Source organism: Tetrao urogallus (genome assembly GCF_951394365.1).
Source record: "Tetrao urogallus genome assembly, chromosome: 1".
NCBI lineage: Eukaryota > Metazoa > Chordata > Aves > Galliformes > Phasianidae > Tetrao > Tetrao urogallus.
This window is the reverse complement of record NC_136813.1, coordinates 87,154,508-87,171,022: the sequence shown is the minus strand read 5'-3', so window position 1 is coordinate 87,171,022 and position 16,515 is coordinate 87,154,508. Positions and strand designations below refer to the sequence as shown.

At 39.2% G+C, this 16,515-nt stretch overlaps 1 protein-coding gene across 1 annotated transcript in view; it reads left to right on the top strand.

Annotated features, from left to right (window-relative positions):
* Positions 1-1,490: 1,490 nt before the first annotated feature.
* The window catches only part of PCP4 (Purkinje cell protein 4), a gene marked incomplete at both ends in the record, with an annotated part of 31,884 nt that continues 16,859 nt past the window's right edge, over positions 1,491-16,515 (top strand). The window contains 2 exons of the mRNA XM_079549384.1: positions 1,491-1,547; positions 1,657-1,708. Of these exons, the coding sequence (XP_079405510.1) occupies positions 1,491-1,547; positions 1,657-1,708 (109 nt within the window). The remainder of the gene's footprint in view (positions 1,548-1,656; positions 1,709-16,515) is intronic.

Here is a 16,515-nt window from a genome sequence, read left to right as displayed (position 1 = left end):
TAAAAGTAAATTTTTAGAAAAAGTAATATAGTTACTGGATTTTTACCTTCTAGAAATTGGTATTTTATTTTTTGGGGAGGTCCTGGTAAATTTACACTGAAATCTTGTTTCAAATAGGGATTGAAATTGAAATATCGATGTATTAACAAAGCTTAATTTAAAGGCATAAATGTTAATGTCTTTAGCAAAACTGGCTTCTGGGTGGATTTAGTGACTTATGGCTATTGTGAAGTTATACTTTCAGATTTAAAAAAAAAAAAAAAAAAAAAATGCCCTTTAGGATCCTTTTGTTGTTTTTTTTTGGCATTATTAGCCAAAAGTTTTCTTTCCTGTTGTAGACTGTGAAGCTCCAGGGAGAAACAAAAATATATTTCCATTGCATGGGATGGTAGCTATGGACTCAAAGTTGTTTTCTGTAGGGATTCTGTCTCATTGCACAGTGAGAGATGAGGCAAAGGCAGCGGAACAGAGCCATGCACTGAAGTCTGCCACAGGGAGGAAGATGAGAAACCTCACCATGGGCATGTGGATGCACGATAGACCATATGTAGCTTTTTTGCTGTCCTCCTGAGGGGTTTGAAGAACTTCTATCTCCCTCTGGCTTTATATAATGAGAGCTAAGAGTAAACATGAAGGTTTTGTACTTACATCATGAATACTCTGAGAAGACAAACACAGTGGGAGATGAAAGACAGACACTAGAGGAGTTTTTAATCAGCAGTCCTGATTTTAATTTTAATACTGCTCTGCAGTAAATACCTGAGGATAAGTATGCCTGTATGATTTTTCATAACAGAATGATTGTCCATTTTTTAGTGCAAACCATGTGGTTTGCAATGCTGCTGCAGTTGTTAACTTTCCTGATGCATGAAGATGTGTTACCCCTGAATGCAACTAGATTTATTCACTGTAAACTTCATACTCCTGGTTTTTCACCTGGACAGCCCCAGAGGATGGATTTTTTTAAATCTGTTTCAGTAATATTTATAAGTATAAATAATTTTGCATAAGGAATGCAAATTTTACCAAACAAGTTTATTAAGCACCTTAATTCTACCTGTGAGATGCTCCCTCTGACGGATGCAGTATAGGGTTGTTTGGTTTTTTTTTGAGTAGCCATTCCTAAGCTAGTAAATTATATAAGTGTAACCACACTAATACAGCTTTGCCATGGTGAATATCTGTTTGGGCTGCACTGGCATTTGCTGTAAGTCACTTAGTGTTTATTCACAGTATTTTGCATGGAATGTCATGAAGGTGTTCTTTAGTCTAAGTGAGTTGAAGTGAGAAGTTCCATCTGTGTTTGAGGACAAAATGGAAAGTCTGACCAATGTCAAAAGAATCCCACAAATGGAGGCATGGCAGAGACCCGAGGGAATGTTCTACTGTAGCTCATACCTTTGCACTGTTTTAACCTGACTGCACATAGCCCATCACTAGCAGGTGATAACAGTGTACAATTGCACACATATTTACATAGCTGTGCCTAGATGGTACCAAGTGTTCCTATTTTGACTGCTGGTTTTTCTAAACAGCATCGTAAGAGGGTGAGTGACTATCCAAGAGATTGAAGGGAAATCTATCTGTAACTGCTAGCAGTTCCAAGGTGACAATCCAAGTTTGTTCTAACTGGTTTTTCTTTCCCTCTTCTACCAGAGACAAGGAACCGGAGCTACAAATGGAAAAGATAAGACATCTGGTGAGAACGGTAAGTGTAAGCTTTATTTCTTGGTGGAGAATATAGAGCCAATTAAATAGATATTGATATTTACTGTAATGACAGATGTCAGACAGCATCAGTCTTGTTGTTTTTTTTTTTTCCCACTAACCTTTTGCACGTTTTTGAAAAACTCTAAGAGCTTCATGGGATTGTGTCATTGTGTCCTTTGTATATTCAAACCATGTACTTAAGTAAAGACTTGCTCCTGAGTTCACGCTACTTAAATCAAATATTAGAAATCATCACAGATGCAAATGAGGCAAGGACAAGACAGTGTTTGGTATGTGAGAAAAGAACAGAAGAGAGAAGATTAAACATTATAAGTAGTTGCTACATGAATAAGGTATACAAAAGTAAATAATTACAAAGACTTGTCCATAAACATAATTTTTGTGGTCTGATTAATTCCACCTAACTTTAGGCTGATAACTGAGGTACTAAAGTTAGAAGCCACTTGCACAGAGCTCATCTGCGAGTTGATGGAGAGAAGATGTGAATGGGCAAATGCATGCTGCACTGTTCAAAGGGGCAAGTTATGTTTTTGGCCCCTAACAAAGGTGCAAGCAGAAGCCAATTCCTACTCCATGAATGGTGCAAAAAATTCTATCCGGAAAATGTTTTCGTTTTTTTTTTTTTTTTTTTTTTTTTTGCTTTAAAAAAAGAAAGAAGCAAACCAGGTGAATTTTCAGTAAAAACATTTGTATTTAGTTGAGAACTGATTTTATTTCCTATAGGAGGCAGAAGCACATTGCATACCAGCGATCATGCAATTAAAATCCTGTTACCATCAGCAACATTTTTCAGAGGAAAACATTTTGATCATCTTTAATTATAGACTCACCCGAATATAAGACAACATTTTGTAGACTTTCATGAACAGGGGAGTGATTTAGCTAAAAAAAAATAACACTGTTTGCTCTGTTTGATCATTTAGCTCTAATCAAAAGATGTTCTGGTAGTTCATCTTCTCCATGAGAAGCAATAAGAATGTAAGTGTCTTCTTTGAAAAGTTGAGGGTTTTATTGGGATGAGATATTTGAGCAGTGATTTTAGATGTGCATTCTGGCCTTTGTGTTGGTCTGCCCAGAAACGTGGGGCCCTCTGAGGCAATATATCCTAAAACACTGAGTCCTTTTTCTGCTTAGTTTTCATATTACAGTGAGGTGACTTTTCCATAAGAGTTGTTTGCGTAATGCTATAGTAAATGAAATCAGTAGATGATGTTCCCAATATGATAAAACACAAATTAAAGGATGGAAAAAAGAAATAAATATTTTAGCTTGTTATACTGTTGAACTAGTGGGAACAAATGTACTCTGACAGCAAAGCCATTTTCATCCTGAAGTTAACAGGAAAGGAAGGCAAGCAAAATTATGCCAACCATTCAGGCAGCATGGAAAGCATATTTTTCTCTTTACTGTTAAAGCACATTATGAACTGAGCTCATTTACTATGAATTTCTTTACAAATAAGATCGTCCTGCTGCCAAATTCAGCTGAGATTTACTTATTCTGCGGCTTTTTTAGGGGCAAATTTTCTCCTCGAGGAGAATTTTGACTGGCTTGCGTTATTAATTCAAATTTACAATTCTGCTTAGTTGCAGTGTAGTTTTATACATGGTATAAACGGGCAAATGCTTACTGCATCTTGTTAGATAACATCAATTATTTTTGTAGTGAAATTATAACCAAAAAACTTGTCACCTACATAAAAGAGAGCAGCAGCAGGGAAGATAGAACACAGTCCCTTTTTTTTCCCAAATCCACATACTTGCAATGAAGTTGAATTAGAACTTTCAACCTGAGACTGAATTCTAAATCAAAGAAACAGAAAAAGTCTGTCTGTCTGCACTTTATTAGCTGTGTGCAGTTAGAATTTGAGCAAAAGTGACTTATTCTTCTGGACACCAGGTGTGCTGTAAAACCTACTTACAAAAATGTATATACTGTGTATTGCAGAAGTCTCCAAAATGTGCATGTCTTAAATTTGTACTGTGGCTGTTCTTATCAGACACTTCTTCAGATGATCATTTCCCTGTCAAAATAACTTTCCCTCTTGTTGGAAACGGGAAGTAGAGAGGAAGAAACAAAACTGCCTTTCATTTTAGTGTAAAATACAGAGTCATACTATGAAAACTGTTTGAGAAATTGAACTGGCCTGGTCACTGTCCTTGCTCTTGATTACAAATCCAGGAAAAACAGCTGAGAACTAGCCCTGACAACTAATAATGATGCTCAGATCTTGTTACAGTTTTGATTCACATAATGGAGAAACTGCTGTGGGTAAACTTGTCTGTAGAGAGTGAATTTTGGGTCCATCTCTAGGATGAATCAAAACTGGAGAAACTAAAGTCAATGTCTATGACAATAGTACTCTCCCTCTTTGAAGATGTATATGGGGTTGCTGTCACTGTAAAGCATTTAAGGGAACTAAATATCTGAAGACTCCTTTTATAGTAGTGGTAGGTTTGGTAGTTGTTAATGAATGTGTGTTTGATCTTTGGGCAGTGATACTATATACTTAGTCATATTTAGTCACCCCAGCAACAGCTTCTCTTAGTCTTGTTAAAAACCTCTGCTGGAGGTATTTACAATAAAACACAAAATGCAGGTGCAGTCCCATCCTCCACTGAATTGATGCAGCCTTGTTCTAGCAGCCTTACTCACTGGTACATAGGGATGTGCAGTGGGAAAGACAGCTTCAGAAAAACTGTATAGAGCAGTGATGTGTGACAGTGTGTTAGAGCTTGTGATAATGAGAGAAGAAAATCTTGTATCCAAACTGTACTGGTTATGTTGATAAAAGGAGTGTACCTATATGGGACCTTCATTCATCAGCAGTATCTTCCTGCAACTGCCTTGAATTTTCCAGCAGACTGCTAAGTGTTAGTGTCCTTTTTCACTTTCAGAGTACTGGACATTAGCAGACCTCCACTATATTTGTATAGTATACCCCACTATATCCTCCTTGCTTTATGCAGCAACAAGCCAGTAATTCTTGAAGGTGTATCTGTAGTATAAATACTGTATAATCGCTTGGGTTGGAACAAGTTCTACTGATGTTGAAGGTTAACAGCAAAACTCTCAGTGACCATACAGGATGACATTTATCTGTCTTGACCTTTTCAACAAGTTGTAGTTTGGTCTTGATCATGACCGGTAAAAGGGCAGATAACAATTCATCTCTTCCTAAAGAATAACAACTATTGCATTATAGTGTTTTATCATGGAGTATCAGTGGCTTGGAAAAGGCTAGTGAAGTCATTGTAAGAGTACCTGACAACTTCAGTGGGCACTGAATGTTGCAAGGTGGTACCATGCAATCTACTCTTTACAAGACTAGCACATTTAACAGTAGCAGCTACATCAGAACCAACTATTATTTTCTTTAGATTACTCCTTTTTCCTATTAATAGATCTAATTCTCTCTTCTGTACCTAACGCATGTGATTTTCAGTTGATATTTGTAATCATTATCTCAGGATATTATGATTACATGATGAATTCTATAAATGCCCAGCTCTAGGTAAAAGGAAAATGAACACTTTTGAATTAAGTTGCATGTCATCGTAGAGTCAGCCTATGCAGTAAGGAGAAGATAGTTGTACTGAGAAACTAAATCCATTCTTTTTCAGTTTCTATTCTGTTCTCAAGCATTTATCCTGAGAGATATTTGCTTTGGGTGGTTAGAAAACTGTAAATGGATAAAGACTCTGGGTTTCTTCATCTTTTTTGTGTACACCATGGGTTGGCTCAGCATAGGAGCTTATCTAAAATGGAAGCATCTGAACTGACTTAAATCTGAATACTTCTAGAAAAAAAAAAAATAACAATAACTGTAACTAACTTGTGTATGCTAGGATGGAGCTCCTATTAGTAAGTTTTCCTTTTTTTGCAATTTGTAATGTGGTCAATTGTCCGCTCACCAATTTCAGCTGCTCAAGGAATTTGGTAAATTACACACTCTGTGCCTGCTGCATTCAGAGGAGAATGCTAGGTCCAGCAGGGTAAATAATCATCTTCATAGTAAATAATCATCTTCATGAGGAGTGCTTGGATCAACAGTGCATTATTTCCTGGCTAGAATTCAGGATCGTTATTATAGTAGACTTTAATATAAATATTTGTTTGAGAACTCAAAATTAATTTTCCACTAATATTCTCCAATGACTATTTAAAAATATACTGGTTTTGGGAACAGCCCAACAAATGAACTTGTGGAGAAAGATTTCAAAAAAGAAGGGAAAACATAAGGCTGATTTGTGTAAATATTTAAATACGCTCATGGAATGTGGGTTTGCCATGTCCGCCCAGATCCAGAGGTCACGTTCTTCACTCACAGGGAAGGATAGTGATTGAGCTGTAGTGTTGTAATGCCTTGTGCATCTTGTTTTTCCCACGGAACAGAGCTTGTGAGGCAAAAGATGAAGCAGGTCTCTCTCTCTTTGGTATTTCATCCTCACAGCACTAATCAGAAGATGAGAAGTGTACCATTGTCTGGAAATATGTGTAATACTGAATTTTCTTGGGTATTCTATTGAGTGTTGGGAGGAAATGGTCTTGCCACCTTAACTTTCCTCACTATGGTATTCTGCTAAAATACTCATGTCCCTTGAAAGCGGAGCCTCACAGAAGATGATCTCCTAGTCAGGAAATGTCTCCCTTCCCCATTTCATTTAATCTATGCCCAGAACCAATTTTTGTTCCATCTTATAAAACCCACCTGATTCTGGTGGGGATTTAAGATGTGAAAGATTCAACATGAGCCGGCAATGTGCGCTTGCAGCCCAGAAGGCCAACCATACCCTTGGTTATACTCTGCTTTCGTGAGATCCCACCTGAAGTACGGCATCCAATTCTGGAGTATCCAGCACAAGAAAGACATCGAGCTGTTGGAGCAGGTCCAAAGGAGGCCACAAAGATGATCAGAGGGCTGAAAAACCTCCCCTACAAGGACAGGCTGAGAGAGCTGGGCATCTTCAGCCTGGAGAAGGGAAGGCTCTGAGGAGAACTTATAACAGCCTTCAGTACCTGAAAGGGGCCTACGTGAAAGCTGGGGAGAGATTTTTTGTAAAGGCAGGTAGTGGCAGGGCAAGGGGAAATGGTTTTAAGCTGGCTGAGGGTAGATTTAGACTAGAAATTAGGAAGAAATTCTTTATTGAGAAGGTGGTGAGACACTGGAACAGGTTGCCGAGCGAAGCTGTGGATGCCCCTTCCCTGGAAGCACTCAAGGCCAGGCTGGATGGGGCTTTGAGCAACCTGAGTAGAGTGGGTGTCCCTGCCTATAGCAGGGGGGTTGGAACTAGGTGATATTAAAGGTCCCTTCCAACCCAAACCATTCTATGGTAAGTGTGAAGTGAGAATTGTTTGCTGTACATCAGCCCCCAAATCTGAGAATAGAAAGTCTGTGTTTCAGTAACATTCCTAGATGTCTGTGCTCCCATCAAATGTAACACCTTCATAAAACCTAAATACAAAAGTGTTTGAACCCTTTGCATAGTTACATAAGTTGTATTTTATCATGTACAGATTGCTCAGGCTCAGACAAGGGTGTAAAAATCCTGTGTGAACTCAGTGCTGTAATCTGCAGCTGAGAGCATTTCAAATGACAGCTGGGAGAAAGCAAGTAATTCTGGATGAGTAGCTATGCAGTTGAGATGGGTTTCATGATAAAAACCGTACAGGCAACCTAATCCACTGAATTTTAGTCACTTTCCTGGGGACACCCACACAAAAAAGTTTAGCCAGAACCAAACCGAACATGTCCCAGGTCCTCTTCTGGCCTGTATCTTTTTCTTCGCCTTTCTGATCTGTGTATCAAGGACTCCAGCAGTCTCCTCAGAATGCCAGCATGTCTCAGCTGAAGACAGATCTAGCCTTTAATAATAAGGCTCTCATATTGTTCACAGATCTTCCCTAGAGAGGATGCTGAAAGAAAGGGGAATTATACATGAACTTCATTTCCTCTCCTAGGTGAATTTCCATTTCCTGAGGCCAGGGATAAGTTTAAGTTCTCTCTGGAGAAATGTGGTGTGCTTATTTATTTAGAAGAGTGCTAACAAGGATAGTTCACAAAAAATTTCTTATCAGCAACTTCTGACACAAAAACTCTCAAAGCAACAACTTACATGTTTTTGATAAACTGAACACCTTCTTTACTGAAGTTTCATCTACCCCCACGTCTGCACACGCACAGTGGCCATCTGGTTTCTGGAGAAAGATGTCTGTTAGAGTTTAAAAGAGAGAATATACCTGACTGAAACTTTAAATAATAGTTTTGAGAGCCCAAATGCTGTTTGTATTCTTCTGTTATCTGACACATCTGGTGTGATGTTGTGTATTACTGCTGGATTTCACCTGGCGAGGAAGACCTTTCATTTTAAAATGTTTAGTCAGAATAGTCTTAAAGCACCTTATTAAAAGTTTCAGTGATGAACAGAGCCAGCAGTGCTCATGTGGTCCTGGCCAATGTCCTGTCTTCAGACTTCCCTGGAAGTTTTCATTTTGTGTATTGTTTGCAACTACCCTCATGACTTCCAAATAAGTCCATTCCTAGATGCAAAGAATACTACATTATGCACATGCCGTGTTTCCATGTGTATGTTGATTTCTAATGTTAGTTATGCAGCTTTTTTGGTGTGTCATTTTGTTGTTGTTGGTTTGTTGTTTTTTTTTTTTCTTCTTAAAATAACAGCACTTAAGAGGAAAACAATGGTTTCCTGTCTGATAGAAGGGTACCAGGAAAGCAAATCGTATGCAGAAGTTCCCAGGGGAAAAAAAAAAAAACAAAAAACAAAAAACAAATCAAAACAGCACAACTATAAGGAACTGTTTCAACTTTTTGAAGCCCTTTAAAGGACTGAAAAATATGACTTCAAAATATTTTTCTCCTTTTTTTTTTTTTTTTTTTTTTTTTTTCCCCTTAGAGGTCCCTTAAATCCCCAGCTAGCTGGCACCTTTGAATTGGAAAAGCCCTCACACTTAGTGTTCCTCCCACAAATGAATCTGTCTAGGTACTTATATGGTCCTCACCACTGTAGTAACTGAATGCTTTCCAAGTATTTAAAAATAGAGATAACAATAACAATCCCTGCCTCATTTCATCTCTTTCTTTCCAGCTTGCTACAAGAATAACTTGATTAATTTATGAGATCTTTGTTGTATACACAGTGCCTGCATACAAGCTGGGATACATGTGTGTATATGCCTGCTTACATGTGGTATTTTCAAACTGCATGCATACAGATTCAACTCAATTTCTGAAACATAAAGAAGTGAACACATGTATGTAAGTGTACATACTTACCTATGGTCACTAATATGGACTGCTCCTTTGCACAGTTTTGCAGGAGGTAGCAATTAGTAGAGCTGCAGCCATCCTGCACCACTGCGATTAGAAATAGCCCAAGGAAATAATTATGAATTATGCTTAATGATGATTCAGTTTCAATTGTTAATAGATGGTCTTTGTCCTGTTGCATGACTTGTCGTGTATATACTTCAGGAAAGCTTATACTGTCAATAAATCAAGCTCAGTTCGGACATTGAGAAGTGGTGAAATTACCTAAAAGAAAGAAGCCTTAACAGAACTGTTAAATCCCAGACCTGAGCCTCTACAAGATCCCTGCAAGGTTAATGGCATAGTCATTTGTCTTTTGGTGTTTTTTGGTTCTTTTTTTTTTTTTTCTTTGTGGGCATGTTTTTTGTTTGTTTCTTTGTTTGGTAGGGGGATATTTGCACTGACTGTGCCCTTGTCTTTTAATTTGTTCTATTATTATTTTTTCTGACTTCTAGTTTCTTCCCTTTGCTGATGGCCACAACTTTCCTCTTTTGTAAGGTTTTGTATCAGCTGCTTTGCTATAGCAATGATCAGAGAATCATAGAATGGTTTGGGTTGGAAGCAACCTTTACGATCATCTAGTTCTAGCTTCCTTTAATAGGCAGGGATATCTTCCCCTAGACCAGGTTTCTCAAAGCCTCATCCAGCCCGGCCTTCCAGGGAGGGGGCATTCACAACCTCACTGGGCAACCTGTTCCTGTGTCCCACCACCCTCACAGGAAATAAATTCTTCCTAATATCTCGTCTAAATCTACTTGTGTCCTGTCACTGCCCTCCCTTACGAAAAATCCCTCCCCACCTTTCCTGAAGGCCCCCTTCAGGTATTGAAAGCTGCTACAAGGTCTCCTCAGAGCCTTCTCTTCTCAAGGCTGAAGATCCCCAGCTCTCTCAGCCTGTTCTTGTAGGAGAGGTGCTCCAGCCCTCTGATCACGATGACTATGTGGCTTTGATCTTACAGCATTTTGGATCCAGGCATTAGGGAGGTGTCCAATTTTTTTTTCATTTGAGTGAACATTTGGGCACCTGGAAGGTGGTACAATCTCTCATCCTTTCTGAGAAGCCTGTATGTAAAGATTAGGGGTGGGGGAAGCAGTTGTACATTAAGGAAACAAATGCTGATCTGGTGGTGCTGGTAGGTATTGCCATTCACATGACTCACAAATATGCTGGAGTTCCTGTCAAGTTGTTTTATATGGTTTAGTAGCTTGTGGTACTGGGAATGGGAGGGTGGTTGGACTAGATGATCTTGCAGGTCGTTTCCAACCTTGCGATTCTATGATTCTCTGATGAGGAAAGACAGAACAGAAATTATGCCTTTGACTATATTTCTTCTGGAGATCAGTCTGTAATTATCAGTATTCTGCCTGCCTATGCACCAGGGTAAACAAGACCTCTTTCCATGACTGGTACGTGGCTGACATAGGCAGGCTTGCTTCCACAAATGTGTACTCATCTGAAACAATGCTGTCATCACTACTCTGAGAAGAACATTCAGTTCTGCTGTGCTGCTGATAGGAACCCAAATGAAGAACACAGGTCTGCTAGTTTCTAGATAGGACTAGTAAAACTAATAATGGTACCTCGGAAATGAATCTGTCCATGTATCATCATGGATAGTTTGCCAATAGTATATAAGCATTAGAGTCAATGGTGCAAGAAGTGGTGTACTGACACTGGAAGTCCTTGGAGCTAGACTGACACAAATTACAGATGTCTCTTTCCATGTCCATAGACTCTAACAACAGGAGATTAAAAGACCACGAGAGGTGGATGTAGCTTAGCAGCATGATTTTTCTAATTTAGTGGAAGTGAAAAATGAAAGCGGAGCACAGTCAATGCACAACAGAGGTTACCAGAGTTTACTGTTACAGAAACATCACTTTAACTACACGTTAACTGCTTTACTTCATATATAGGCTTTTGTTCTGTTTTTCTTTTCCAGAAGACTTGGTTTTCTAGATGAAATGAAAAATCTTTTCCACTTACGAATTCCTTGTCCATTAGTAAGTCACTAAAAAATCTTTTTTTTTTTTCTGATGGTTTTCAAGCTTTTAATTTGTAGCTCAGAGCCCTTAATATACTTAGCTTGATACTCCAAAATTAGCTTGCAATTTGGTATTATCAGGCTACCTTCTGCAAACAACTAGCATTTAGAACAGCAGGAGTGTTACAGACATGATTAAAGTTTGGTCCTTAGCTGAGCATCCTTATGGGATCAAGGTAGTTAAGTCTGCAGAAAGAAACTGGATGCTTCAATGTAAATCAGTGCACCTCCAGTCTTGACATTCAGAATTGGATTCTAGGACATTATATAAAGTGCCTAGGCTCCACATACATTGCAAGAGAAGATTTCTCATCCAATTATATCTTGGGTTCCTAGGCTGAACAGGAGCCATTAAAATCAATGACAGTAAATTCTGCTCCTCTTTAGAAGTTTGGGGTGGAAATCCTCTTTTCTGGTGGTAAATGTATACGTGTGAGACACCTAACACTCTATTTATCTCTCTATTGACAATTCTTCTGTGACATGATAGGACATGCAGAGATGGGATTCAGAAAAGCCAAGGTGCAGATAGAATTAAAATTGGCAAGGAATGTGAAAAAATAATAGAAGGGATTATTTGGATACACTGGGCAGAAGAGACAAGAAAGGTAGAGTGTACTCCCTTTGATAAATAAGAAGGAAATATTGGCTTCAACAGACAGAGAGGAGGTTGAGGTACTCAATAAATTCTTTGCATCTGTCTTCACTGGCAGTCAGGCTTCCCACTTCTCCCATGTGCCTGAATCTCTAGGTGGGGATTAGGTGGGCAAAATCCCCCCCACTGTAAGAGCAGAGCAAGTCTGAGACTACCTTATGAGGCTGGTTGTGTACAAGTCTATGGGACCAAATGACATGCATCCCAGGGTCCTGAAGAAACTGGCTGATGTGGTTGATGAGCCACTCCATCATATTTGAAAAGTCATATCTGACAGGAGAAGTCTCTGGTGACTGGAGAAAGGGAAGCATCTCTCCAGTTCCTGGGCAGCCTGATCTGGTGGCTGGTGGCCCTGCCCATGGCAGGGAAGTTTGAACTAGATGATCTGTAAGGTCTCTTCCAACCTAAGCCATGCGATGATGCTTATTAGAATGAGCTTCTCTGGAGAGCTATGTGTTTGGAGATCTCAATCTGTTTTAGCAATAAAATAGCTTCTGACTTGCTCAATCCTGTCAAGGCTGAGGAATCTGTGGGTGTAATGGAAATGCTAAGTAACAGCCTGAAGCAGTGATTGAGAACCTGATAGGAAGGCAGGGACAACCCAGGGGAGCTCAGGTGCATGCAGTGTACCTGAGTGACTGGAAGGGTTGGAGCCAGCATCCATTCCCTCTCATACCTCTTTTAACAGTTGGCAGTGAAGGTGAGACTATCTCCCTGGAGATCTCTGCTTATGGCCTTCTGAAGGTGAGCAGCTATTATCCTTTGTTTCTGCATCCACGGCTGCTGCACTTGGGCTTATTCTCTCTTGCTGCAGCCTGAAGCTCTGCTACCCTGCTGTCTTTGCTGTGTTTTCCATCACATTATAGTGTTACAGGGGGTAATATTACAGAGCCTGTGTGTCTCTGAAATCAAATAGATACTCCATCGGATTTTTCAGTATATCAGCTTTGGATATGGGCATCTAATTTCTCCTCAATTCCATCTCAAACAACTCTGTTCTTATTTACATCTGGCCAAACTTAGCTTCTTTGTGCAACCTCTTCCAGCCATTTTCTGTATGGAAGTCTAGCATCCACATACTTCCTGGCTTGAGGAGGTCTTCATTAGATAGGATACTGGATTTGAAAACATTTGCTTTGGTCAAGCACACTCAGTTCATTTTTTTCTCAATCTGCGCTGGTTAGGAATAGGAAGGACTGAGAAAAATAGATGTCTTCCAAAGAGGAATTTTCAAGAAAAGAGGAAACTTAAACAATGTCGTGATATGGAAAAGGCATTTCAAGATTCACAGTGGAAAATAGGACAGGGTGTTTTGGCAACTTTTGGGAGATACTTTCAGTATTGCAGAGACTGGAACTCTGCTCTCAGCACTTCTAGGGTCTCATAGCAGTATCATTCAACAGCAGTTGATGAATGAGTATTCTAACTGTATTTTGAGTATATCATTTTTCATTCAAATTTATACTGAAAAAACCCTGAGACTGCTGGTTGACTCTAGGTAGAAAAGCATTAATTATTTGTTAGGTATTAGTGAAACACTGTCACTCCACAGTGACCAATTTACCAGCTCCTCTAAATGCTGCCAATAAAGAATGGACGTGTACAAATGTATTCATTAGCACAAACTAATTAAAATCCAGGCTAATAGCCAGAAAAAGAATACTTTATTGTAAGATTTTTGAATTCATTTTCTGTATTAATCTAACACTAACTGTCCTGGCTCCACAGTTTCTAGTCCTGGAAATCTCATGCCAAAAACCCAACCAATGGGCAAGAGTTAGCCATTTGGATTGCTTATGACTTTTTAACTCTACTTCTAATTTCATGGCTATTTCAGAGGTGCTCCTTCCTGAGAATATATTGCAGCAACTCTTTCAGACACAAAGAGTAGGATAGTGTCCCTTGCCTGAACATCTTTAGTTTGATTGCACTGTAGTGATGCATTAACTTCTGATGCAATGTGACTTTTTTCTTCTGTAGTTCACAGTTTAGGTTAGCCTGAATCAGTTCTTTTACTTTTGTAGGTTTTTTTTTTTTTTTAAGGATTTGTTCTGTTCATTCCACCTTTTACTCTGCACTGTTTTCTCCAGCCAGACAGCACTGCTGTGTCCTTTTCAGTATTCTTAAAATAATTTAATTCTCATTAAAATTGGCAGTGAAAAATTAGCATTATTATTTTTCTGACTTTATCAATTTAGAAATCGTAAATGTACAATTCAGACCAAAGGGTGCTAGATACAAAGAGGGCATTAAGTCCATTCCCCTCACCCCTCCATTCTTTCTACCACACACTGCAGTACGTGCCTTGCTTTAGTGACAGTCCATAAGCTGCTAATTTTATCATATCCCTCTTATAGAGTGGGAGGCAAATTGGAGAGGAAGGATCACTTGTATCAATTGCAATTACACCAGTCTTTCTCCATTTCAGTGTGAGGGCATAGGGCTGGGCAATACATGACCTGGAGATTGCACCCTTCACTTCTCTGCCTGCACAATATCACCACAGTATGTAGGAAGTGACTTAATTTCAATATTTTATTTTCAAACCAAATGGCAGAGCTTCTGAAACTTGTACTTCCCATTGTGTTCAGGTGAAGGAATGTCTGATACAGCTCTGCAGCTATAGGTGCTGCAGAATTTCTGGCTACATTTAAGAAGGGAAGTAAAAAGTAAGAATGATGACAATTCTCCGCTGAGTTCTCTGATTTGTAGCAGATGCAGTACAACTAAGTAGAAGAATGGGAGGGGAGAGGTTAAATGCAGGCTGAAGATAGGTTTAGTCTTCTGGCCTTAGGTTTCACTGGATTAATGCTCAGGGTAGTGTAGAATATCAGGTGTGGTACCTTTGAGAAAAGATGGTGATGTTGCTGCTCCTGTGTAATAGCAGAGATCCAGTTATGTTTGGGCAGCATGATGGGGGTGCATTATCCCCATACTGGTTTATACAGCAAAGATGAGAACCTGATATCCAGATCCAAATATCCCACTTGCCCCTCTGATAACCAGCAGCCTGAGCCCACAAAGAGAAGGAAGTTGAGACAGATAATGAGGCAGCTGCATTCAAGGCTGTTTGGCATCTCAAAGCAGCTACCTCTTGGTCTAGCAGTCAGCAAGCTAATTGCTGGCAGACAGCACGAAGCACGGGTAGAGTATGATCTCATCTAATGATTTTGTTCATAAAGCAGATAGCAGTATTTTTCACTAGCAAAAATTTCTTTGTGACCAAAGAATCTATTCTTAACAAAACCTTGAAATCTTTTGTGAGGTCTGACTTTAGGAGACAAAGATGTGTTCTGCTGCCTAGAAGTTGGAAAAAAACAGCAATCATATCTTCTGCTATTCGAGAGGGCAGGAAGGCAGATGGAAGATGTGTGATTTGGGGCCTCTTTGTCAGTGAGTGACAGATGAGATGCTGTCAATGGATGGCACAGACATGGGCTTTGCCAATCAGTCATAAGCCATCATTCTGTCAATAGGCACCATTTTGTCCCATCTCACACAAACTTAAGACTTAGGCTTAATTTTTTTTTTTTCTTTAAAAGCCAGGAGAAAGAAATAGCTCTTCTAGACTCCAGTGCAAAGACTCTGGAGATAAAGGATCTAAGGACAGTATTGCGTATCTGCAGCACAACAGTAGATAAACCCACTGGAACCAGGTACATGGCTTAGAGCTCTTCTTCCTGTGTGTAGAAGTCTGATGTACCTTGCCTGCCTTGACTATTGGACCTCTTTCAAACTGTGACCCACATCCAATGCCATAGAAAAGCGTCACAACTGTTTTTGAAGTATTTATGGTTTTTGAATGAGGGACCATATAAATAAAAAGCAAGTGATGGATTCGTAAGATGGAGTCCACTGGGGTCTTTGAGCTAAAAGCCATCCCATTATGGAAGAGCCTCAAAAAGAAGCTGTATTTATGACTATTTTCTCCATACCTGCCATGCCACAGGTAAACATTGCAAATAATGCAATCTAGAGGCTGTTCTCAGATGAGGCAAAACTAGTGTAGAATTTTGCTCTTTGTTCATCTTTTTAAGATTATTTATGCTAACACTAGCTTTTTCATTACTACGGGGTAGACTGGTTGAAAAGCAGAATGAGTTAGAATGAGCAAACTTTTTTTCCTTCACTCTTTTTCCCCAATAGAAAGGGCTGCACGCCCAGCCAATTAAGATAGCTACATCAAGTTGTTTCTAGTGCTTCTTTGTAGCTTTTCCTCTATAAATATTTCTGTGAGCTTCTATCTCCTACTGCCTTTGGTTCTAAGTTTCAGTTTTTAATGAACTGAAGTGTAAGGACATCTATAACTACTGTTATTTCTGGAGTGTGCACCATGCAAGGTCATTGAGAAGCTATTTTACTCTACAAAGCATAAATAGATCCGAATTTACTCTAAACTTGATATGAAAGCACTTTATAACTACTGGAATTGTGACTTCACACACTTCTTAGGAGATCACAGTAATTTCCTACACCTGTAAGTAGTTTTCTCCAGGAAATACTACCGTGAAGCATATTTAGGGGCATATCTCTTGACTGAACTTTCTGGATGTAAACTTGGAAGTAATTAACCTGAGCTGAGATAGAGCAGCTGCTTCTACTCTGCTTTGTGTTTGTGAGGTTCTTGGCCAAGCAGCAAGAGGCAGAGTACAGTTTCTACTTTTGTTCAGCACAACTTAACATTTCAGTTTAATTACTGAGTTAGAGAGTGATCAGCTAGTTGTCAGCCTCCTTTTCAGATGTTGGCCATACCTTTTG